General features: G+C 41.8%; 1 protein-coding gene across 4 annotated transcripts in view; it reads left to right on the forward strand.

Moving 5' to 3' along the window:
* PTPRR (protein tyrosine phosphatase receptor type R) overlaps window positions 1-25685 on the forward strand; it is a 154497-nt gene that overhangs the window by 113249 nt on the left and 15563 nt on the right. For all 4 annotated transcript variants that reach the window (XM_069773772.1, XM_069773773.1, XM_069773774.1 and 1 more), the window contains 4 exons: window positions 4086-4272; window positions 11387-11471; window positions 18330-18409; window positions 20629-20766. In XM_069773772.1, coding sequence (XP_069629873.1) covers window positions 4086-4272; window positions 11387-11471; window positions 18330-18409; window positions 20629-20766 — 490 coding nt within the window. The remainder of the gene's footprint in view (window positions 1-4085; window positions 4273-11386; window positions 11472-18329; window positions 18410-20628; window positions 20767-25685) is intronic.

Below are 25685 nucleotides of genomic sequence, written 5' to 3' on the forward strand. Positions count from 1 at the left end.
TTCGGAAGAGTTAGTCTCATGCTGTTTTTAATGTAATGTTGTCACGAATGTTTACAATTCCTCAGATTCCTCACATGATGCTCTTCCCCATCAAGACACAACCTCGAGGGGATGCTGAGGCAGGTGTATCACAACGAAATCTTCTCTAATTTAGCTCAGACTATTAACATGGGGAACATAAAAAATATAAAGTTATTTAGAAGGTAAAAAAGGGTTGTAAATATTCAGAAATAAGGGAAAACCCTTGTGTGTGGCTCCTTCACTCTAATTTGAAATGGAAAGATACCTGTAGTCAGGAGATATATATATATCTATCTCTCTCTCCAAGAAAAATTAGTTGTCTGACTTGAAGTGTTGCTGGTGTGATTGTGATTTCTTTATTCAAAACCTATTGGAGACAAGGGATAGTTACCAAAAATGGGCTTTGTTTTAGGTGGTACCTCCTTGTTGCTCCGTGGCCAGCCTTGTGCAGTCCACCCAATAACGTGGGAAAAGGTGGGTTCCCTACCTAACCTCTTTCCACTCAGCTAGTAAAAGAGAAGAGAATTCTGGCTGTCCACTCTTTTCTACAGAAAGTGAAGAATTTAACTGTTGGAGAGGGATAGAGAATCCCAGGAGTCCAGAGCAGGACCTGAGACTATAAGCATCTCCTATTAGGACATACAAGCGCATGATGGGTTCAGGTCCTCCTTCATCTATCAGGACAAGGCAATATGTCCTGTTTTCAGCCCTATTCCTCAGCACGGTCTTGAATGCAATAAAGAAGTCTGTGTGATTAATGTTAATATTGGCAATAGTTAGTATTGCTAATGTAAACATTATTAGAATCTTTTTATTAACTGAAGCACGCTTCTTCGAAAGTTTTCTTTGAGATGCCTGTTTCTATGGAAGAATTACCCTTAGAGCTATTATCTATTGTCTATCCTCTTACAGACTTTCTGAAAAGACTGCTATCCTTTAGGTAATTATTTTCTGCCCTATATTCAGTTTTTATTCAACATGTAGCTTTTAATGTGTTAAATACGCGGCTAAAAACTATTTCTTCTTTCCAGAGTAAGTTATTTGATTCTCAACACTGGTATTCGTCAATAATCCCCATAAATGGTAAAAGCTGTAAACTCAAAGTTATAATTAGATCAGGTATATTTTTGTTGTTGTTGTTAAAAAGGAAATAGCCTTTTTGCCAAGACTGTCAGTTATAACAATGTAAAAGCCAAAGAAAATATTAACATTTTCACGGCACTTTGTTAATGAACAATGCGAATGCTTTTCCTCTATATTAGGAAATCTCAGCAGGTTCTCCCAGAAGTATGTCTGGGTCTAAATCGCTACCCATTTCTCAACCAAAGGTAGCCTAAACAGTTTTGGAGAGGTTCATCGCACACCTCTTCTGTGGATTTCTGGACTGTTTTCAAAAGATTGGAATTGCGATATACGCCCTTGGAGCCACCTGTTTGAAGGACTGCCTTTTTCCATGGAATAAATTGCTAGTTGTGGTCAGAAGAGGTGCTTTCACGGGAGGGGTTTTGTGAGAAAGCGGTCTAACGGGATGTTTTCCGTGGAGCTGGGGGACCGGTTTCTCCCGCAGCAGGGGCATTCCCTGGGGAGCCGGGATGGCTACGGGATCCAGGACCCTCCCGCAGGGTCCGGCAGAGTGCGGCCACCGCGGCGTGCCCGGCTCCCAGGCCGTCCCGGCTCTGGATTTGGGTATGAGCCCTGGTACCGCCGACCGGGGCTTCGCTACGGCGCAGGGGGTGAGCGAGCCACGGAGCTCTGCTGGTAGCCTGTGCATAGATCAGTTAGTAGTCGTTTCTGCTCAGGATGCTACTTCGCTTCTGCCTACCTCCTAGCGAAATTAGCAGAATCGTACCCGCCTACTTCGCTCTGCCAACAGAAACTGTCCCCGTCTACCCCGGGAGGCAGCAGCTGCCTGCGGCCGCCTCGGCTCCATCTCGCCTCTCCCACCTCTGCTTCTGCCGCTGACTCACCGGTACCATCTGCGGGCCTGGGCAGCAAAGCGCTTCTGTCACCCACCCATCGCCTAACCCGAAATAGGTTTATGGACACTTTGGCACGACGCGAGACTCACCGATTCCGTCGGGTGGTCTTGTCTCTCGGCCGTTGTTGCTTTGTGTTCTGCTAAGTGATGAGCGAGTGAGTGAGTGAAGTCATTTCTATTCGTGCAGACTGGCATGATAGAAATGGTTTCATTTAAAATAAAATTACTGAAGGATCTGCTGACATGTATAAGAGGAAGGGAAGCGCACTGAAGTTGTGTCAACAAAAAAAAAGTGTTATGTTTGTATGGTTACAAAGAAAGCAATAAACCCTATAAGTACTTATCCTGGTGGCAGAAGAAGATCAGAAAACAGAACAGCAACACCAGCACTAAGTAAGTAAGGAGTCCCAGTGTCTGAAAAGACAATTAATTTGCTCAAATATGTGTGCATACAAATACCTGTGGGCCGCCGATAAATAATGACAGGGCAGTAAAACCCAAGTATTAACACAAGCAACTTTTGCTGCAGACTAAAGGATTCCCCCAAAACTAACAGCACTTGCCTCACAGATACTACCTGATGATGTCTGTGTGACATTTATAATAATATGTGGCATTACTGTAAAAGGGACAGTTGTATCTTAACAACAACATCCCAGTGTCCAGCGTGGTGTGCGGTCACACTCACCCAGCGGCAGTTCTGCCAACAAGAAATGCACCCAACCATGCAGAGTTCTAGCAGGAAAAGTGGAGACACCAGATAATGGATTAACCAGTAAACGGTTAATCGCTGGCATATGTGCTTTTAAAAACGGGCAAGGCGTAGAGTTGTATTCTGATCTAGCAGATCTATTAGGAAAGACTTGAGACAGAGATCTTACGTTGTGGTTGTGTATATCTGAGCATGGTAGAGCAACTAAGAGCTAAAAGAGCTCCCCTGTAAGCATACATTAACGGAGAGGCAATAACGTGCAGACGTAGGAGTGAAAGTTGCGTGGTCATATCTCTATATGTGCATAGCTGCTTGGTAAATGTCAGAGATGTTTACACTGAGCTGGGCACCTGTAGCCCAGTTCAGACAGCTGAATCTTACAGTCTTATAGCACTGATTTCTGATTAGTAAACAGAAAAACTTTGATTAATGCCTACAAATGTGTGTTTAGTCATCACAATTCGCAGAGTGTGGATTTATTGCAATCAATATGCCTAAAGTTGAGGGTTGAGTAGATAACATTTGATTGATGAGTTGAAACTATGAAAAAAATCAGGTTTTTTAAGAGTTGTTTGGAGAAAGTGACAAAGAGAGTAGTGCTTGTACCAAGCACGCAGAAGCGTGCTTTATTTGTATTTTCATGGCTCAAAGGTGCTGTTGAATCCAATTTTATTTTCCTGCAGAAATGTGAAATGTTGATGAATTTCATTGTCCTGCAAGAGACGTTTGGCATTTCCGAATAACCCCTCTAAGCCTGTGACCATTCCTCCTCTTGGGATTCAGCTCATTTATTGTGGTTTATTGCCTTTCCCTTCTCTCCCACCTAACATGAGACATTGTCCACTTGGTAGCCATGATGTTTGCACTGCCTTTCCACCTATTTCTGCTGATTTTATCACTTTTTCCCCCCTCCATTCTGTATATCTAATTTGAGTCGATTCTTAAACATATAGCTGACATAACTGTGGATTTATTTCCAGGTTGTTATACGTATCAGTTAGAAATGTTAGAACCCTTTTTTTTTTCTGTGAAACATTTCTTCCTTACTAAGATACCACTTTCACATTTGACACCTGTAACTATTAAGTAGCGTATAGGGAGCAGTTTCGACTTCTAACAATAATCCAAATAGTTGCTCCCTAGCACACTGTTCTTGCATCCGTCGTTAGATTCAGGAGCTAGGATAAGATGTAAAATCTTGGTTTTCTGGCCACCCAGTGCTTCCAGTGAAACCAGTCTTGCAGTCTTTGCATACCCAAATCTCCCAGTGACTGTACAGAAAGCCAGGGTGCATAAATAACTCAGGATCAGCTGCAAGAGTATGGGACTTAACAGTAACACTGATATAACTGTTTTAATTATTTTCTAACGCAGACGAGGATCCAATGTCTCTCTGACTTTGGATATGAGCAGTTTGGGAAGTGTTGAACCTTTCGTCGCTGTGCCAACCCCACGAGAAAAAGTAGCGATGGAATACCTACAATCGGCCGGCCGCATTCTGACACGGCAGCAGCTTCAAGACGCAGTTGCATGTTCTCATTTACTTCAGACAGAGTTCATGGTGAGTTTAACAACAAGCTTTAAATGAGGATTTTTGACATCATTGGCACAACAGGAACCGTGGGGAAAAAATAATCGGGCAACACTTCAATGTCAAGGTACAAAACATTTCCGAAGGGCAGATTAGATAGTTTCAAGGTGGTGTTTTATGTTTATGCACTAAAGACAGATAAGAAGTCAGTTATATTCATGGATAACACAGATTCCTCTCGGTTTGAAGTCCCATTCATAGATGGGTTTAATGTCGTATTAGAGCTACAATACAAACAGCAGGACTGTAACACTGTGACAGTTTCAAAGAGATCCTAAGGGCTATGATGACAGAACACACAGTAATAATTGGAGATGTTGTTTATTCCCATGTAATCATCACATATGTTTGCAGTTTGAAGACTAAATTTTTAGTCACTATAAGTGACTTTTTGGAGCAGACAGTCAGTCCAAAATATCTTTAACAAGCACTCCATACAGCAAGCCTAATATACTCAAGGCCAAAACACCTGAAGTGTCCTACAAGTGTATTTACTATTAAAAAGGGTAAGAATCTAAAGTTAAGACAGTGGCCAGGTAGAAACAAGTCAGAGCAGAAAAACTCAGTTAGGGAAAACACATTATTACATACTATTTTAAGAAGACCTGAAAAAGACTGCTATTACAAAACAGCCAGGTGAAAGAGGCTATCGGAAATAAGGAGACACTCTTTACAAGAGAAGTAGAACAGAGCATAAAATGAAGTCAATTGAATGTGAAAGCTGAAAAAGGCAGCCCAAAAAAGGCTTTGAATTAAAAAAAAATAAAATCATAACTTCATTTTTTAAATAGATCAAAAGCACAAAGCTTATCAAAGACTACGAGGATCAATAGATGATCAAAAGGGTAGAAAAGGGATTTGGTGAAGCTGAAGGAGTAGGAAGTGACTCCATTATTTGCATCTGTGTTGACCATAGAAGAACTTAGGGAATTTCCTACCTCTGTGGCAGGAGTAGATTCAAACGGGTCACTGGAGGATCTGTCTGATATTGAAGCATTAATGGAAAAGATTCTAGAACAAATCAATCAAATGAATAAAAGCTACTCACTGGAATAAGCTAGTATTCACCCAGGAATCCTAAAGGAGCTCCTATGTGAAATTATTGCTGTATTAACTGGGCAGGTGTAATCTAGCACTTGGCCCCCAGCAGCTGAGGAATCAGAGGGCCAGAGGTAACGGGCGTTTTTCAGAAGGGCTCCAGAAGAGATCCAGAGAACTGCAGGCCTAGAAATCGGATGTCTAAATCAGAGAAATTGGAAGGAATTATAATAAAGAAGCCAATAGACATATGAACAAATGCGATACAGTGGGGAATAATCAACACAGTGTAGCACTGGAAGCACTGGTTGCTTCTCAGAGTAAAAGGAGATCACTGGTGGAGGCCCAGAGACATCTATTCTGGAGCTGATACTGACCAAGATACTCTTAAATCATCTGGAAAAGGGAATAAATAGTAAGGTGGTGAAGTTTGATGATGATGCTGAATTACCAAGGGTAGTAAAATTAAAAATAGACTTCAAAGAAATTACACAAGGGATTTTATGATGGTGATGAGGCAGAGGAAATTCAGGGTTGATAAATAAAATGTTATGCATTTGGCAGAAAACAGCTTTGTATACTTTGATGGGTTCTGAAATACAAAGCTGAGAATCTCGAGAAAAGAACTAGGGAATAGCACAGGAAACATCTTTATGACATTGGAAAAATCTATATAGCACTCACAACTGCATGCTTCTCTGATCTTTCCTTCTTGGAGCACATACAGAAAGAAGTACGGTGAGCATAATCTCAGACTAAAGCAGCTTCTGTATCAGGAGATACTAAATAGACAAGGACTCTTCTGCCTAGAAAAGAGACTGTGAGAGGCTCTAACAGAAGCCTATAAAATCATGACAGCAAGAAGGTGAATATGGAGTGATTATTCATGGTTTTTCATGCTAAAAGGCCAGTGCAATACAGAGAAAAGCTGGTCCTGTTCGAGTTCCCCCAGACCCCTCGCTACCAGCTGCTGTCAGAGGGTACCAGAGAGGAGGAACCAACAGAACCAACCACCCGACCCAACCTCAGCCTGGCTTTTTTAGCTTTTACAACTCACTAGCAAGCTAAACTAAACAAGCAGAGCTTTTTAAGACTGGTTTAATAGCTCAAATTTAATAAATAGAGCCACACAGAAACATGTATCCTAACAAGGCATGTAAGAGCAGGAAGACCTGTACAACCCCTTGAGCATACTCCAGGTCTAACAAAGACACACAAACAATTCAGTTCTTATTAAACATGCCGGAGCACCTGATCCCTCAGGTTTCATTTTGTTTTCAATTTGTGCATGTAAGTCACTAGAATAGATGATGAGTGCCACCTGACTCTAAAAAGAGTTTTTCATTATGAATAATTGCATCCTACGAAGCAGTCCTTTTATTCGCCTCTAAAAAGCCAGGGTTTACAGTAAAAGTCATTTGCTTAAGAAAAATAAACCCCTCAGTTGTTTCACCAAAAATTGGTCAGAGAGTGTACGTGGAAAAAATTAGAAGCATCCAACACACTTTTATCACCAGTTACGCCATCAGTCCTCTGCCGTTCTGCTGCTTAGGCAAGAAAGTTGGAAGAAACAACTTCATCATGCTTAAACCCCCCATGTTAGGAGACCGTTTGTACAGACAACCTGGCACCTCTGCAGAATCTACTTACCAGAATCCTCTCACACAGCATCCGTGCACGGCTTTGGGGCAATACTCACATTTTATTTGTCCCTCGGGGGGCACAACATGACTTTGGCCATTCAGTATTTCCACAGAATTTTATTGAAAGGATCATGACTTGTCTATTCCATTTTTAAACTATTTTTTGAAATCTGTTTTAAGATGAAGCTGTTGAACAGTATCTGTTTAATATCTTTCTTGCTACAGATAATAGCTTTAGTAGGAACTTGAGGCATGCAAAGAACGCAATATATAACCCTCACTCGTTCTGCTCGCTCAGCTTGTTTTAACTAGCTAAAGAAATACAATAAGACAGTCTTCTTGAGACTAAAATTATTAGTTCCCATGAAAACCTTCCAAGTGTGCAAAAAGCGGACAAATGTTCAAAGTTTTCAATGGAGAACTGAAACATGAGCAGTTTCGGGTTATTTTTAGTTCTTTAATTAACATTTAATTTTTTGATTAACAGTTAAGGGGGCATTAGCTTTATTGTTTTTTATTGTAAAAAATGATAAGTTTCCATCAAAATACTTTCCATAATATTTATTAGGTAAAAAGAGTTATTTTCCTTTTTTTTTTAATGCTGACAAAAAGGTTGGCTACTTTTACTTGGGAGAATATACCTGACTTGCAAGGAGGAAGAAACATAAATTGCCCAGCACATGCTTCTTTAGTAGCCTGAGCTGCCACTATTCAAAAGACAGAATGTCTGAAGTTGGTGACAGAACAGAAAAATTCATTATTCTCAAAATATTGGAATGACAGAAAATACAGTCCTGCATGGGAAAGTGCCAGATTGTTAAATCTATAAAATTTGGCTCTCATAAAAATGGCAGGATAGGTATAATAAATATCTGCCTGAATTTTCCTAAATTTTGCTATATTTTCTGGAATACTTTCAGAGACCCAAATCATATCTCTTTGAGTGTATGAACAGTTGTAGCATTCAATGGCTAATGTGAGCCAGAATAGCTGTTATTAGAAGCGTATCGCCCAGAGAGGCGAAGTACAAGAAGAGACGTGGTCAGTGAGGCTCCTCCAGCCACCCGGCCGTCTCCCACTTGATGCCTGCCGAAATTTTAACATAGTTCATCGGTTGGCGAGATACTGACAGATGCAGAAATGCCACCGAGTTGAAAACAGAAACGCATTTCTCTCGGCCAACAAGGTCAATTAATAATATTAATCACTTACATCCTGTAAACACTTTCTAGCCAGTGGGCTCCTCCCAGTAGTAAGTACTTGTGGGGCCAAGGGCACAGACAGAAAGCTGACAATAACACCGTGCATCACAGCCACAGGCAAGTCACTTATTCTGAAACTGGCTGTGAAAAGCAAGAGATTATTCCAGAAAAAAAAGTCCGGATATTATGTGGATAACGTTCCTGCTAACGCGGGGGAAAATAAGCCCAGCAGATTGCAAATAGCACAATCATGTGCAAGTCAGCATACAAAGTCTGTAGCTAAATAGGCAATATATATCCATTTGCTTTATTAAACATCTATACGTATTATACATAATTAAATAATTACAAATAATGTATAAGCTGCACACATTCGTGTGCTCAGTTGCACGCATGCAGTCACAGATGCGTACACATATAAGCCTTTGTTCATGGGCTACTTCACCTCTCTGGGCGATACGCTTCTAATAACAGCTATTCTGGCTCACATTAGCCATTGAATGCTACAACTGTTCATACACTCAAAGAGATATGATTTGGGTCTCTGAAAGTATTCCAGAAAATATAGCAAAATTTAGGAAAATTCAGGCAGATATTTATTATACCTATCCTGCCATTTTTATGAGAGCCAAATTTTATAGATTTAACAATCTGGCACTTTCCCATGCAGGACTGTATTTTCTGTCATTCCAATATTTTGAGAATAATGAATTTTTCTGTTCTGTCACCAACTTCAGACATTCTGTCTTTTGAATAGTGGCAGCTCAGGCTACTAAAGAAGCATGTGCTGGGCAATTTATGTTTCTTCCTCCTTGCAAGTCAGGTATATTCTCCCAAGTAAAAGTAGCCAACCTTTTTGTCAGCATTAAAAAAAAAAGGAAAATAACTCTTTTTACCTAATAAATATTATGGAAAGTATTTTGATGGAAACTTACCATTTTTTACAATGAAGGACTCTGCCTCGTGCGGCTTTTTCCAATCTCTGTAGGTGACAGACGTAGATCCTATTAAACACAGGTTTAACGTATTGCTCTCTCTCAGCTGGTACATAGTTGAGCAGGGAAAACTTTCGGAAACCATGTGCTGGTGGTGTTTATCCTACGCCAGAACTGAACCAGGGAAGCTCCAGGTCAGCCGCCATCCCATAGCAGAGCCGGTTGGGACAATTCGGAGCCCAGGGGCCAAGGGGAAGAGTCTCACAGAGGTCATCACTGGGAAGGGGTGAAAGTCAGAGGCGGGTATGAGGGGGGTGTAGGAGCTCATTTTGTAGTTCCGTGGAGGAGGAAGGGGCATCAGAGGCAGGACAGAGGTGAGATGGTTTGACCTGGAGGAATGGGGATGAGGTTTGTGCAGGAATGGAGTCTCACGAGCAAGAAGATCCTGCGCTTAGCACAGGCATCATATGGATGGCGGTACAGGGAGCTGAAGAAGGATTGGGTGAGGGACCTGCAAGGAAGGTGTATCTTAGCAGCAACACTTTGGCTGGCCTGAAATGAGAGGGAGCAAGTCGTTCTTTTGAGGAGTCAGCTGAAGAGAAAGGAAGAGATCAAGGAGGGAGGGAGGGAGAATAAAGAAGGTCCACTAAACACATGGGCATAAGGCAGAGAAGGTAGAAGAATAAAAACCAACGCAGAAGTTGCAGCCTCATGTAGTAAGATGTTCAGAAGCCAAGTTGGGAAGCAGGAAAGAAGCAAAGCAATTCATTACGACCCATCTAAGTTGTACTTAACTTTGCCTTCTCTTCAACCAGAAAACTAAGAGGGTAGCTTCGCCTGCTTGGTGAACCCATGTGAAGATCTACTGTTGGGTGCATCCCTGGCAAGCTTGAGGGACCTCGTCCCTGCTCCTCTCAAAAAAACTCCACTGCAGCCAGTCCTGCTGGAGGGCTTGGGTCTGAAGGGCAGCGGCTGTGTGTCTCACCTGTGCCAAATTTGTGGTCAGGGCTGCGCCTGTGGAGTTAAAAACCAGCTGGTTTGGGAGGGAAATCCTTGAGTAAAATTTCCAGCGGTGCAAGTCAAAGGAGGTTTGCGCTGAATAGGGTAGGAACATACCTTTTGTGCTTCCTCATGTTCCGATGTGTCTGTAAGAGGCAATTATTTAACATGCAGCTGTCTCTTTGGATAAATGTTCTAGGCTAGCAATGAAGTTTTCAAGTCTGTAGTAATGACTGTGCTTTTAAGTAGAAGTAATAATTTACTGAAGATCAAATTCCAGCTTACCCCAGGATAATTTAAATAACGGTGGCCAAAAAAATTCAGTAAAAAATGAAGATTTGAGTCAACTGAAGCATTTGTTAATGTGATTTTGCCAGATTGTTTTGGTTGATGAAACATCCCCCACAATCAGGAAAAAAAAAAAAAACACGTACATGTTTTATCTTGCCATTTTCAAAGGGTTGTTTTTATTCAACTGTAAGAACACTAACAATGTTTCAGGACCTCAAGATCAAAATTATTCTTCCCCCCCACAGACCAAATGAAACATTTTTTTCAATGAAAAATTGGAGGATTATTACTTTTGATGCTGACAAACAATTTGTAAAACAGTAATTTTAAGCTGATCAGGAGTTTATCGTGTGTATATTTTTGGAACTTCAAGCAAACTGTCAAATGAGTTGCTTGCACATCTGCGTATTTAAAGATGACAATGCAGATCAGTCACTAAAAGATCAAAATGAGAATCAAGAGAAATAGCTTCAGATTTTTATTACATTTTGAATCACTGAATGCAAAAGACTAAGGCACTTCATCCTGGTAGTCTCTATAAAAAGCAAGTGAGGTCTTTGACTGACATCGTTAAGGGCTTTGCACAAAATTAAAAAAAAATATGTTTGCTATAAATTTATATTTATTTTGAAAGTTCCTCCCCCGGTTATGTAAAATGTTGTGCTTTTCTGCTACAGTGCTGCACTTTTCAACTCCACTTTTTTAGAACTATTGTGCATTTTAACCTCTCTCCTAATCCTGTAAAAACTTTGCTTTTAATAATTCATCAGAAGTGTTCCTTGGAAGTCACCCTTCAATATGCAACTCCCTGTGTTTATTAAAGGAAGGGTGTTGACAGGCTTGAGGTGGGAACCACTTTTTTTCTTAATAACTTTGATGTCAAAAGACAGTTGTGTAACAGCAGATGGCCTTCTGGTGATAATTTCCTGCATGGCTCCTTTGGAAACACCAATCTGATTTAATTTATTTTTTATAGGAAATACCAATGAATTTTGTGGATCCCAAAGAAATTGACATCCCGAGTCACGGAACTAAAAACCGCTATAAAACAATTTTGCCAAGTAAGTGAATTAGCCCATGGTTTCCTACAATGACATTTAGTCCTGCTTTGAGAACGTATTGCTGTGAAAATCTACCTGTCTTTATCTTCGATCGTTGTGTACCTATTCATAAGTGTATTTATAGCCTGTGTAGAAAGATAACGAAACCCCAGCGCTGTAGGACTGGCAAATGCAGAACTCTCACTGGGTGCCTTAGCAGGCACACACTTTGGGAGCATCCCAACCACGTGCTGAAACGCGGCCCAGGTGCGTGCTGGTTTTCTCTGGAGGACAGCTCAGGCAGATGGGTAGAGAGGTCTGCCATGCCTCGCCATAGCTCCGTGATCCGGAGGATGAGAGGACCAAGACTGTTGCCTCCATCACAGCTCACACTGTCTTGCAGTCACTGAATTCCCTCTGGTTGGGTCAAGCTACTTGGGATCCTGACCAACATTAAGTGGCCCAGATGAAAAAAAAGCAAGTCCATCCTATCCTCTCTCGTAGTGGACTTCCATCTTTATAAGTCCTCTGGTGGGTTTGGTTTTTTCCTTCTCCATGTGCCAGTTGGCTTTGTGGAAATCTGTTTGCATTAGTTAAGAAAGCCACTCTCACACAGTGCTGCCTCATCATTGCTGTAAACTTCTCACTGCTTTGCTGTACTGCTTCTGTATTTTCGTTGGCCCAAATTCTTTATTTCTGACCAAGTAACAATTGTTTTGTTATAATTAGAGGTGATTGAAAACTTTTCAGTGGAATAGTTTTCCTTCAAAATACACCTTTCTCTGAAATGCAACTATTTTCATAACATTTGTTGGGGAATAACGTGATATTCCATTTCTCTTTTATTAATCATTTTGTTTTCTGTTCAGTTTCAAAAATGGTTGCAGAAGTTTTAACGTTGCACTAAATATAGACATGAATAGTTGAGTTTTTATAAATTTTGACATCACCAAAGTGAAAAAGTTCATTGATGCAAAATGTTGGAGGACACTCCCACAGAAAAATGTAAACACATCCCTTTGCTTAGGTTGGGAATGAAGAATACTTTTAAAATGACAGCATATCCTGTCAACTAGAAATATGTTTTCTAATCCTCTCTGTAATGTCCTTGTAGGCCTGTTATATGTTAGTCATGCAAATTCACACACTTTAGATGACAAGATTTCTCCCAGCGAGCCTGAACGCGTTGTAATTTGTTCACATCATACAAAGGCCTTGCAGTCAAATTAGTGAAAACTGATGGCCTTCAGCCGCTAGATTAGTCTCAGAAATGTGATATGTAGCTGGGAAAGAAACTCATTGTGTGGAGCCCTCGCTTCCCTTCAACCCCCAGTAAAATAAAAATCTGTGCTGTCTTCAAGGCTAGTTCATCTATTGCAACCAATAGCCAAGTGCAATCCAGGAATGTTGAAGGGAATTAAAGCAAGTAAGCAAGTGAATGCAAGTTATATACCAAGTAATCAGAAAATTCAGCGTCCCTTAGAGTCTGGCCCAGTGTCAACAGGATGTCCACGGAGGGTGAAATCCTGACCCCTTTGACGACAGCAGGACTTTTGCCATCAGCGGCAGTGGAGCCAGGATATCTCCAAGCCTCCCGCCGCCTGACGGGCGGATTTTTGGAAGGACGTCTCCCTTCCCAGAGCATCTTGCATCCGAGCTGCCCCGGCCACCATCAGGTTCGCCTTCAGCAACGCCTCGCAAACGCGATGAGTCCCCGTTTCACCGCAGCATGTGTTTTGAATCGGGACGCGACAGCTGGGCCGTGGTTGATGCTGATGAGCTTTGAGAACCAGCGTGCCTTTGTGGTTTTTGCCTCCGGTTAGCTGGGACGTGCCGCTAACTCCGCGGCACGTCGTCGGTCCGAGCACGCTGCCGGCGTGCACCGCAGCTACTCACGGGCAGGCACTTTGTAACCATCCTCGGCAGAAACCAAAGCGTCTGTTGTGTGTTAGCACCAGGCTTTTTCAAAGAAGATATTTTGAGGATGGAGGCACATGCTCGTAATAAATACTCGCACACCCCCCAGCCAGTCCGAGAGGGTTTGGAAACGATTTGAGCGATTCAGCCGAACAGCTTTCCTGGTTTCCTGCTCAGATGATATCAACCTGCTGCTTCGTACGCCCGCGTCAGCTTTTCCATTCCCAGCGCTGGGTGCGTCTCCTGAATCGGGGCACCTGTGGTGACAAGTGATGTTTGAGCTCATGGATTATCTCCTAAAATTGCCCAGTCCTGCCAGCTCCACCCGCTGCGCTGTGGAGGATGTTCTCATTTTCTAAGAGATAATTCTGTGACAGAGGGCATGACCTGCCTGCATGAGGGCAGGTTCGTGTTAATAGATACTACCCAGCCAAACACACTCGTGGAATAAAATGAATGCCTAATGAAAACTATTCTATATGGAAAACTGTAAAGTGCAGGAAATGTTACATTTCTATGAAAGATGTTTCCGTTGCAGTATAACGTACGCAACACTCTTATGCAAACACTAGGATGCCTCTTCAAGTTTTCTAAGTGTTATTTGCTTTACGACAATATGCTGATACCACGAACGAGGAGACAGGATCAGAGCCAAGTGGCAAAACAGTTCCTTAAAACCACTGTTTCTCCATCCTTCCTCCTGACTGCGACCCCGCTCACTGGTCCTGTTAAAGCCCGCTCCGTGTCCTCAGCTGCATTCCCTCTGCCACCCACCTACCGCATTTCTCACCCCCTCTGAGCAGGTGCCCAGTCCTGCGCCCAGATTTCCCAGTTTCTCACCACGCTCGCATCCCTGTGGCAGAACACCGGCCCCGCTGCTCCCTCCTCATCCTCTTACTCCACATCTTTGCCTTTGCCTGCTTCTCTCCTGGAGCCCCCGCTACGTGTCCCCGCAGCAGGACCTCAGTTTCCAAGCCCCCTGTCTTTTCCCCTTCCTGTCTCACTTTTCCACCTCAAATCGGGAGCAGCATTCCCGTGGGGCTTCAGAGCATGCGTGGGCTCTTGCTTACAAAGGAGCAAGTGGCTCAACACTGTTCCGTGGGTATCCTTGTGTGTGCAACACACCCAAGGTACCTGGATGTCATTCCTTCCCCCTTCCTGAAGGGCAAAAGCCAACATGAAAACACGAAAACACTTGCAGCAGAACAGCAGATTCACATTAACGTGAAGGTAGAAAGTGCTTGGGGGGGTCAGACCCACAAATCCCCAAGCTGTTCTTGAAGTGCTTGTGCTAAAACTGGCTCTGGCACTCCAGCTGAAGACGAAGGGAAAGTTAAATCTAAATCGTATGAATAAAGCACTTTATTATGCAAGCTTATAGACAGATGCTGGAAAACCGTTCTCTTGATGTTGAGAATCTTCAAGCTGCCTTGCACTACAGTCCTGACTACGAATGGTCATATTTGCTCCAGTCCTGCTCCCTTATGAAGGCAACAGGATCACCAGCAGGCTTTCAAAGACTAAAGAAAAAAATCATATTTGCAAAGCAGGAGAAAAACTGTTTAACCTTAGTGGAATTCAACACGGGTTAATCAAGCATGTTTGTATATTCGTGTGAGTCGACAAAATGTGTCCTAGTTGTGGTCACCCGTATCATAACTTCCATGGTATTTGTAAATAGCCACTATTATAGTAATTGATCCATGTTAGACTGCATAGTTAAAAATGTAAATGGATATTAGGCAGACCTGATTTTTAGTAGATAAGAAAGATTCCCTTTGCATGAATGAAACTTTATTTTGGAATGCTGAAGCATGTTTTAAAATGCAGAAGCACTCACCATGATAAATCTGTGAAGTTTTCCATTGAGAAATCCTGGATTATGTTGGAAGTGCCGGGAAATGATTCAGATGAGATTAAAAAATCATGCATAGTTTACAGGTGGTTTATACATGAGATGTTTTGAGGCAGTTGTATTATTAACAAGTCTAATAGCCTATTCCCCACCTGGCAGAGATCGTGAATGCAATCTGGTATGATTCTTCCACGTTCTGTATTACAATATTTACCAAATACTAGCAGTATCTGTAATTCATTTATAGACTGCAAGCAAAACCAGGCAAAACAGAGGTGGATTAATTTCAAAATGTTTCAGTATCTGAAAGATTTATGATCTTTTGGGCTGCAAGTGTGAGAGCAGTCAGCCTCACAAAATTTTCGTCTTCCTTTCCTGCTCACAAAACAGAAATACCATAAGGACAGCCCTTATAGTATTTCGGTCCTACTTTTGGTAAGGCAGCCAGGACTGGACTAACAAATGACTTATCCTGGAAATGCTACAAATGCGAACATACCCATGTCCTAAAGAACTCAGAACACAGTAGCAGTCGAAATGGAAGAAGGAAAAACGTCCACAGCACATCATACCCACCCACGAATACAGCCTTTGCAATGGGGCAAAGCCCCATGTCTTCATGACAAAGTGGTGTTTGTGGAGTGGATGATCCTCCAGTGTCGATGGCAGTGGGGGGGGGCTGTTCAGAAGTGCCACCACATAGCCCAGTTTGCTCCCTGCACCAAGCAGTCTCATGGGGGCAAGCTACAGCCCCTTTAACACCCTCCTGTTCCTCCAGCCTGGTAAATTCAGGCCAATATTAATTTGTTAAAGATGGATTTAGAAGAAGCTGCTTCGACTCTAGTGGGAGAGCTATTCCAGACTTCTTAGATACATGGAAGAAAACAGCAGTAATTTTGCCTCAGTCAAAATTGTAGGAGACATTTTTTATTAGTAATTATAAGTGCTTAACAGCTCTGCTATGTTTCAAGATGCTTTACAAACATTGATGAATTCAGCCTTGCAGACACCATCTGTGTCTTTCTTCTGTAGCTTCAGACTCTCAGACTTTGCCATCCATAAGGAAAAGATTATTACCTCCAAGGTATTTGTCATTCAGGAGGAAGCTAATTACTTCCATTTGTGTCTGATGATTGCTTAGTGGCTCTGGATCTTTAGCAGCACTCACGTTTTCCTCATTTCAGAGCTGACTTTACAGCACTTACCTATTTCGTAACCCATCAGGACTGTTAATTTATAAAAGATTCCCATTCAGAAGCAGTGCTTGTTTCGTTGATTGGAGTTGGAAGGAGGTCTCAGAAATTGTGAAACTGATTTAGCTGCTCCTTAATAACAGAGGGGTTTATCTCAAGACGTGGTAATGAAACTGGATGTTGAGTCTGCTTGGAAGAGGTTTTTTAAGGTAGGGGTCAAGCTACACCAGAATCAGAGGCATTGTGTGAGCTAGAGGAAGCGGGTGTTTTTTCAAGGCCACGTAGCCTGAGGCATTTGTGGAAATGGCTAATAATCACTCTGTGCTGAAAAGGAATGAGAGGTTTCCTGTCCTCATATTGTTAGGGGAAAAAAAAAGCTCTAAGTCAAAAAGTTGGGAAAGCTAGTACAAAGAGATTTTAACACAAGCTAACTAGGGTTCATGTTGTGCTGTTAACCCAGAGGACAAGACTTCCATGCACAGGCTTTGAAGGAGAAGTCATGCATTTATTTGCACGGTTTAAGAAATGTACTTTCAAAGCACCAGCCTGTGTCCTGCAAAGGCTTCACTCCTGTCCAATACGCTCCTGTGACCTCCAGTGGGAGAAGGACATAAAGTATGTTTGGGATCATCCCTCCTCTTGCTTTGATTCGCAAAGGTTTTACCTTGTTCTTAGGAACAGGATGAAAAGTCACAAAAGAAATCCAAAAGCAACTCTGAAAATACCAGGTTTTGCTAAAGCTTACGTACATATTTCTTGTGTAAACAGCAGGGCCACATAATAAATAGTGTTTTCTTACCACTTTCCAGTTCAGCATCCATGTAGGTATCTTTGAACACATTGCCTAGATTGCACTCAGCAAAGCAGCCATCCAGAGGCTATTTCCAAACCAGTAGGTGTCTGTATACTGTCAGAAAGCTGCTGACTCAAATTAATTGTTTAAGCAAATTGCCAGAAGAAAATATTATTTTTTTCAGTACAGAAATATTTCCATATCATTTTGTTAACAGTAGAATATTTTTTCAGAAAAAGTGTGAAGAAAGTCAAAGTGTGCCCCTAGACAGACACAACATAAGCACTTCACTCCCCTTCTCCTTATGCCTTTCTGTTATGCTGTGTAATTGAGAATTTACTGGCTTTAATTCCAAAAGGGTAATACATGGGGGATCACATCATCACAAATAAGCAAGCAAAAACTTCCTTTGCAGGAGGGATTTAGTAACTCCCAGCTTTATACTCAACAGAACTGGGCCCCACTCCGTTTTAGATCATCCAAGACAGTGGAGGAAAGAAGAGCATGAAGGAAAATGTTCCTGTATTTTGGCATTGTGTCTCTAGTCTAGTACACATGAATGGTCACAAATTGTGTCAGGTGAGAACACAGGACTGAAAGGAAGGATGTGGGTTACCTAGTCCAGCCCCTTACAGTGGACTTAAATTGGTATAAATACATATAGCTGATTTCACCCCAGGCAGAAGGAGCTTTTCTTCATTTAAATCCAGCTGTAGTCATTGGAACAGTACAGCTTCAGGCAAAGGTATCAAAGTTGAATCCAAAGAACTTGGTGTAATTATCTAGCATGGTACAAGGATCCGGGTTTCAGTGACAGTCTACACAGGTCAGCTCGATACTCAACACAGGCAGACTAGACATTGCTGAGCATTGCCTGGACCTGATAATGTTGCTTCAATGCCCACAGCTTGCTGAGATACTTCTACACAGCCCAGCACTGTGCAGTATAGCTGTACCTTACTTACACATGATGATCCTTTGCAGAGGGAATAATTTGATGCATAATACTTTAGTGGTTGACAGCCCCAAATAACAGTAGATTATGTTCTTCAAGTCTTTCTCTATAGAAATCTTCTAATTATGGGTTTTCTTTTCAATTTCCATCTTCCTTGTGCTCTTAGATCCTCTAAGCAGAGTGTATTTGAAACCAAAAAATCCATCTGACTCCTTGAGTACCTACATAAATGCTAACTACATTAGGGTAAGTAAATGTACACTCTTGTGCTTTTGAGACAATATTTGATTTTCCACGTGAATAGCTGATTTTGCCAAGGTGCGACTCATTTTATTCCTACCCACCTGCATTGATAATTCCTAATATTTTTGTCTGCATTGGTGTGATAGAAATAGTTTCATGAGCTGTTTGTAACAAAGACCACATAGCCATGAATGTACTAAAACGGTTGCAGTAAGAAAACAATTTATCAAATAGTTTATAAAAAACATTTTAAAACACATGCATTACTATTTGTTTACTTCAGTATTTACATTTAATACTGTTCTACTGCCTTATAGTAAGGAAAGAGGGTTACCTTTTAACGGTGACAGAGATACCAGTGTTTTGGTAAAGAGAAGATCAGATTCAACATCAATATAAGCTGTACGATTGCTCATTGCAGTCGTGTTATCCACAAACAAGTTCAGTGGTGATGGGGTTTTTTCCTGCATAACTATATCAATTGATAGTCCTGATATCATCAGTTAAGTAATTAAATACTGTAACAAGTTTGTGAAAAGGAGCATAAACAGCTGTGTTAAATATACACATGTGCACCAGCCACACACACTTGTTCACATTTTGCTCCCTATATTGAGTGGTTACATGATACAAAGATTTTTAGCAGCATGAACCCTGTTGGAAAGCATTATTTCTAAGTGTCAGCTATGTTATAATCCTTGATCACACACACACACACACACACACACACAGAGCCTTCTTGAACTCGTGGCACAGTGTATGCTGAATAGACTACTAAGAAACTAGTTCAGTTGTGTTTTAGGAGTATAGTCCTCTACCTGTAAAATCAAATGTTTTGATTAGAGCTTTGTACCAGATCCTCAGCTGGAATAAATGTAATGGTGCAACTGAAATTTGGCCCCAGAGCTCTACAATGATGTTGCTTATTTAAATAACAGGACATGAATATATATGTACACATCCCCCGTGCCCCTTGCCCTGCCTCACTTTACATCCTGTACTTTCAGTGTTTTGTATGAAAGACATCCTCACGTAACTAAGCAGAGCGGTTCTTTTTGGAGAACAACTCCTCCATCAGCCAGGCCACGTTTTGAGTCCTCTGAGGTCTCCCTTTACCCCATGCCACCACCCTTCGGGCCAACATATGGTGATTTCTCCTGCTGCTAACACCCGTTCAACTGTCAGCAACTGCAGAAAAAATACAACCCAGCAATGAAATGAAGTTTCACATCCATGTATGCAACATCATTAGGCTTGCTGGGATCCTGACAGCCTTGTCTTGGCCAGAGTACGTTCAGGCAGACTGGGGAGTAGAAGGAGGACTGTTCATACCAGCTGAGGATCTATCCCGTTGGTTCATGCAAGGACTAACAGCTGTCGGGGAGAAGGGCACCCAAAAGGGGCACCCAAAAGGGAGACCCATGGCTGGAGGCTCCCACACCACCTCCAGCCATTCTCCGTTCCCTCACCCCCTCCGACTGGCAGGCTCTCCTGACCTGCATTACTGTTGGGCACCCTGTCACTGCGCAAACTCACAAGTTCTCCTTCTCACCCAAAAAATAAGAAGGCAATCTCTTGGTTTTTTTCCCATTTCTTCTTGCCTTTCCCTTTCCTCTGCTTCCCCACTGCTTGCCTGACCTCTCTTTGACCACCTACACACTTGTGCATCTCGGGATTCCCTATACTGATATGCTGTCCCTCCTATAAGGTCTCATAAAAGTCCTTCTCCCTTAGCAAAGATGAATAGCAGAGTCTCTGACTCCACAAGCATTCATGTATTTTAAATCTTTTTTCCTGTCGTGAATCTTTGTAGAAACCAGTTTCAGAGTTCTCTTTTTTTTTCTGTGGCTTGTTGACTGCAAACTATCTTGTAAACACTGCAGCAACATAAATCATGGATTAAAGTACCACTGGATGATGGAAAGCCCCAGCAACTTGGAGAACAGTGTAAGCTAGAAGCCAAGTAAGCAGGGAAATTTGAGAGGGATTGATGTATTCTCGGGACCATTTCAGTTCATCAAATCAGTAGTTTCCAGAGGCAAAACTGTTCTACTGAAAAATTTCTGATCTGCTCTACTGTTAGTCATAACTGCTTTCAGTTCAAATAACTTTTTTTTTTTTAATTCCAGATTCATTTTTCTGCTCTTTTACAACATTCACCCGCAATTTTGGTCGACCACATGAATTTAAAGTAAATGCTTTTGTGTCTGTTTCTAAACCAGGGATATGGAGGTAAAGAGAAGGCTTTCATTGCAACTCAGGGACCCATGATTAACACCGTGAATGATTTTTGGCAGATGGTTTGGCAAGAAGACAGCCCTGTCATTGTTATGATCACAAAGCTGAAAGAAAAAAATGAGGTATGACAAATAGCCAAACTGAGAAATTATTCCTATGGCTGCATACTGTAGAAATAATCTTAGCAGATATGGAACCGGCTCTTAGATACTCTGGTAATGGGCAATGTGAAAAGTAATGTTAGGGTAGCCAAATACACCAACTGCAATTGCATAGTAATCATAAAAGAAGTATTAAAAAAAAAGACAAAAAGGAATTCCATTTTCTAGATCTGTGTTGTTGGTTTCATAATTTTTTAAGAAACACCTCATTTATCTGTTGGTCACCTCTGTACTTCTTGTTACTTTCTGGTATATAAAGAATCATAGAATGGTTTGGGTTGGAAGGGACCTTAAAGATCACCTAGTCCCCACCCCCCTGCCACGGGCAGGGACACCTTCCACCAGACCAGGTTGCTCCAAGCCCCATCCAACCTGGCCTTGAACACTGCCAGGGATGGGGCAGCCACAGCTTCTCTGGGCAACCTGTTCCAGTGTCTCATCACCCTCACAGTGAAGAACTTCTTCCCTGCATCTAATCTAAATCTACCCTCTTTCAGTTTAAAACTGTTACCCCTCACCCTATCACTACAGGCCCTTGTAAAAAGTCCCTCTCTGGCTTTCCTGTAGGCCCCCTTTAGGTACTGGCAGGCTGCTATAAGGTCTCCCTGGAGCCTTCTCTTCTCCAGGCTGAACAACCCCAACTCTCTCAGCCTGTCTTCACTGGAGAGGTGCTCCATCCCTCTGATCATCTTCATGGCCCTCCTCTGGACTTGTTATGATTAGAGGTTTCCTGACAGGGTTGAAGTTTGCATTTTGCTATAATGGCAGGTTTTGAATCCATTCCAGATATTACAAATCTTCTGGACCCTCCGAGAAGTACAGTTTGGGCTCCCAAATGCCAACACCATGGAGGGACTTAGCAGGAATGGAAATACATGGCTCTCTACATTAGTACCAAGTAGAGATGACAATTGCATTTTAATTGCTAATGGCCATCTAACTGTCTGTAATACATTCTGTGACTTTTGGATCGATTCCTAACTACATCCTTAATAGTTTTATTTAGTATTCCTGTAAATTGTTGCCAGGCTTTCCTTGATAATGCCAGAGTCCATATTTGTGACTGCCAGACATTAGGAACAAAAATCACTCTCCCATGAAGAGGGCCAACACAAAGCTCTGTTTTGGAAGATCGAATCTTAAAGAAGTGGTTTACAGGGCTTGTGGACAAGAGAGAGACAGACATAAAGGAGTTTGACTTTTTTCTTGAGTCCAAACTGCTAGACTTGGTAGCAGTTCCTGACTCCAGGTAGGTGCCTCAACCAAGTCTCAGCACCTTGCCAGGTAAGCCCCAGGGCCGTATTGCCCCTGCTCCACTCACACCCCTGCTCTTCAAACTCAGATGCATGTGATGATGGGGAAACAGACTTGATTCAGGCAAAGTTCCCAGTCTGAGCGATCAAGGGACCAAGATCCTGCGTGTGTTCCCAGGGCTCAAACTCACTGCTCTATTTAAATGGGGACTCAGTAGACATACTCGTCTTTCTTCTGCCCTTGACCACTGCTTGGCTCTTTGTCCCCGTGAGTTTGGGCTTCTAACATGAACTTAAAATCCAGTGGATTTTAAGAAAGCTGTATGTAAAAAGTAGGTCTGTCCTGTAAAATATCCCAAGACTTAGTTCCAAACCAGGTGCCATTTTGCACTGTTCAAACAAGTGTCCAGAAGCCTACATTAAAAAGATTACTCTTGAAAATGTAGAAACCTTACCCCAGCCTAACTGGCCAAAAGAATAAGTATTTCACTGAGGAAATGCTGACTGTTTAAACACTCACATCTGACACTGTGTAAGAAGAATGACTTGAAAGAAGTGCCCAGTGGTTTCCACCGCGTCAGGAAGCCCTGTGTTTACCTGAGTTACGCAGGCTCTAGGCACTGGTGTTTATCCGCATTGTTGTGGCCTGGCAGTGGTAATTTCCTCCTAGTCCAAAGGGTGGGGAATCTCAAATCGTTCCCAGGCTATATAGAGAGGCAGTGTTTGCACAAGCTGTCCTGCCCTGTCTAGAAACCTTAGGAACTCTCCCACCGTTAGCAGGTTCCTCCCGAAACCCTGCTTGCTACTGAAGGGAAAACAGCTTAGCTAGTGGCTATGCTCAGCATATTAACTTCACTGTTTAAGTATTTGCTCTCTATAGAGAAGGCAAGAGCAGATGTTATTTAGCATAATAGCCCTTGATATTTTTTCTTCTCTGTGGTCTGTTTTATTTCCATCATTTTCAGGGAGGTACATCTGCAGTATACACACACACCAAATACCTTCATATTTAAAAGCGTATTCATCCACCCATCCACATCCATCCCTGCACAAATAAAACCCCGTACCTGAGTCGCAGGTATAGGCCCCATTCCTCAGTTGGTATAACATCAGTCAGCCTCCATTTGAGCTATAATGTACTACAATGTATAAAGTAATGTATAATGGGGGAGCTCTCAAATGAGAGACACATGAAAAACCTTAATCTCAACAACAGATTCATTTATTTATCATAAGTAAAATTATTTGGGACATTAGTGTCCTAGTTCAATATACTGATGTGATGAATTTCAATAACAATGGGAATTGTGTGAAATGATGGTAAACAAAGGTTTCTGTACAGTTACTTCCTTCCGTGAGATGAAAAAATGTCTAAGACTCGCTGTGGCAACAGTTTTTGTAAGATGGATGAACATATAATATGAAAGTAGATTGCTGAGCAAAATACTCATTTCAGCTGTATGAGAAAAACGTGGAGCATTAAATTATTGGATTTTCTTTCTTTTTCGTTTTGAAGTCTGCTAAAAAAAAAGGAGATTGATCTGTAAGCAAGAGTAATGCTGAAGGAGCTATGGGTGCTGTGAGTATTTTAAGCAGAATCTGTAAAACCTGTCCTCAAAACTACGCAATGTCTGAACAGATTGGAAATCTACCTGTGCAAGGAGAGTCCACAACAAATTTGCTTCTGCCTGAATAAATAATGAGAAACTTGGAATTCTAGGCTATAGTTTTAGGGTTAATATGAGGAAAACCACATCTCATCTAGTGATCTAGGTACCCTCCCTGGTCACTGAAGAGCAGTAGTCACCTCCAGAGAGTGATCCACCCCACTCTAAGAGAATGAGATAAATCACCCACTGAAGGTGACCATCTCTAATTCTGTAGTAACACTTTAGGACACGATCTTACAAAGCTTTATCCATGAGGCACGTAAAAACTTCATGTATTACTGACTTCAGTCAAGACAACTGAGCAATGGAAATTAGACAAATGTGGGGGGGTGTAAGAATTTTACAGACTTCTATATAATTTTATAGAGGAGTTTATAGACTTCTCTTGTATCAGCTGTTTTTCGTAGTTATGCTAGGTACACTGTAGATAATACGCATTTAGTTTGCCTCCAAAACTTACTAGCAACATTACCTGTTAACCAGGAAACATATTTTGGGAAGCATAAATAAAGAATACTGTGCAGCATTCTGCAAGAAGAAAAGACTAGTACTGACAGATGCATTAAACAATGTGTGTTTATTCAACTCGGGTAATGTAAATCTTGTTGTCAGTAATTATCTAGGACAATCTTGTTAACTCACTGTTTAAAGCTCATATTATTTTTCATGTAACATTTTTCCCTCAGTTGGTGTATAGGCATGCTTATCTACACACAGCAAAATAGATTTTGGAATTCGGAAATCCTGCCTTTTACAGAATTCACATAAGCCTCTTTGAAGATTACTTATTAGTTAAGTATTGGCACCGTAGATATGTCTTAGGTTTTGGAAAAACTTAAGAAGATTTGGTCCTAACTTTCAGGATTTTAGTATACAAAGGCAAATCCTGCAAGACCTCTTAGAGTATACCTCTCACGCTTGAGTTAGTAGTGACAGTAAAGAGAGGGCAGGAGTAAAAAGGGATCCTGGAATGGAAGCTTTGTCGTAATTATTCATTACTGTTGTGTGTTGGCCCAGTTATTGGGACATTTAATGTGTAAATTTATTGGCATAGCTGTATGGAAAAATAAACAAGCGGAGCTGAAGTAAAGCAACTTCACAAATATTTGAGAATTGTCAAACTAATTTTGTTCAGGGTCCAAATCCCAGGGAAATAAAGCAGGTAAATAACACGTCAGCTGAGAGCGCCTTCCTCCATTCAGCAGAACTGGGGGACCAGGCTGCAACAGGAGCGCTTCTGGCAAGTTAAAAAAGCCCGTGCTCCTGAGCACAGACCGACCGCAGCAAATAGCAGGTGCCAGCCCCAGTCCGAGGCAGGGCCAGATCCTGCTCGGTTGCGGAGGTCCAGCTCAGGAGCGGTCCCCTGAAGCCTGGCACCCGGCGAGCAGGGGATGGGGTGTGCAAGGAGTCAGGACAGGGGATGGAGGGAGCCCAAGCCTGCAGCCCTGTCCCAGGGGGGAAGGACGAAGGCTGAAATCAATTAAAGATCATGTGAGATACTGTTTCTTGTATAAACTTCCTGTTCGGGTCAGGGAATGTTGGTTTTTTTCTTAAAAAAAAAAAAAAAAAAAAAGGTCAGGCTCCAGATCAGAAATATAATCATTTATTAGCAAAAAGCTAATTAATGGAAATGAATCCGAGGGGGGAATTTGAAAGATGGCAGGAAGATGAGATTTTCCACGTGAAAGTAAGAAGATTCCCAGGCTTTTGCCTGCCAGGCAAGTTGGTTAGGATTTCTTTTTTTTTTTTTTTTTTTGAGCTTAAGCATCTTTTTAAAAAGCCTGCTTATAGCTGTTGTATGTTTGCATAGAGGATTGTACATTCAATCCCAAACTCACAAAATAAGTGACCTGTTTAGAAGGTGCTGTAATAGATGAATATGCTGAAAGGGAAACTATGCGGCCTGAAAGCAGAGCAAGGAACAGAATCAGGACTGGCACAAAGAGTGGAGGTGGAG

The sequence above is a fragment of the Haliaeetus albicilla genome, chromosome 28, assembly GCF_947461875.1.
Source record: "Haliaeetus albicilla chromosome 28, bHalAlb1.1, whole genome shotgun sequence".
NCBI lineage: Eukaryota > Metazoa > Chordata > Aves > Accipitriformes > Accipitridae > Haliaeetus > Haliaeetus albicilla.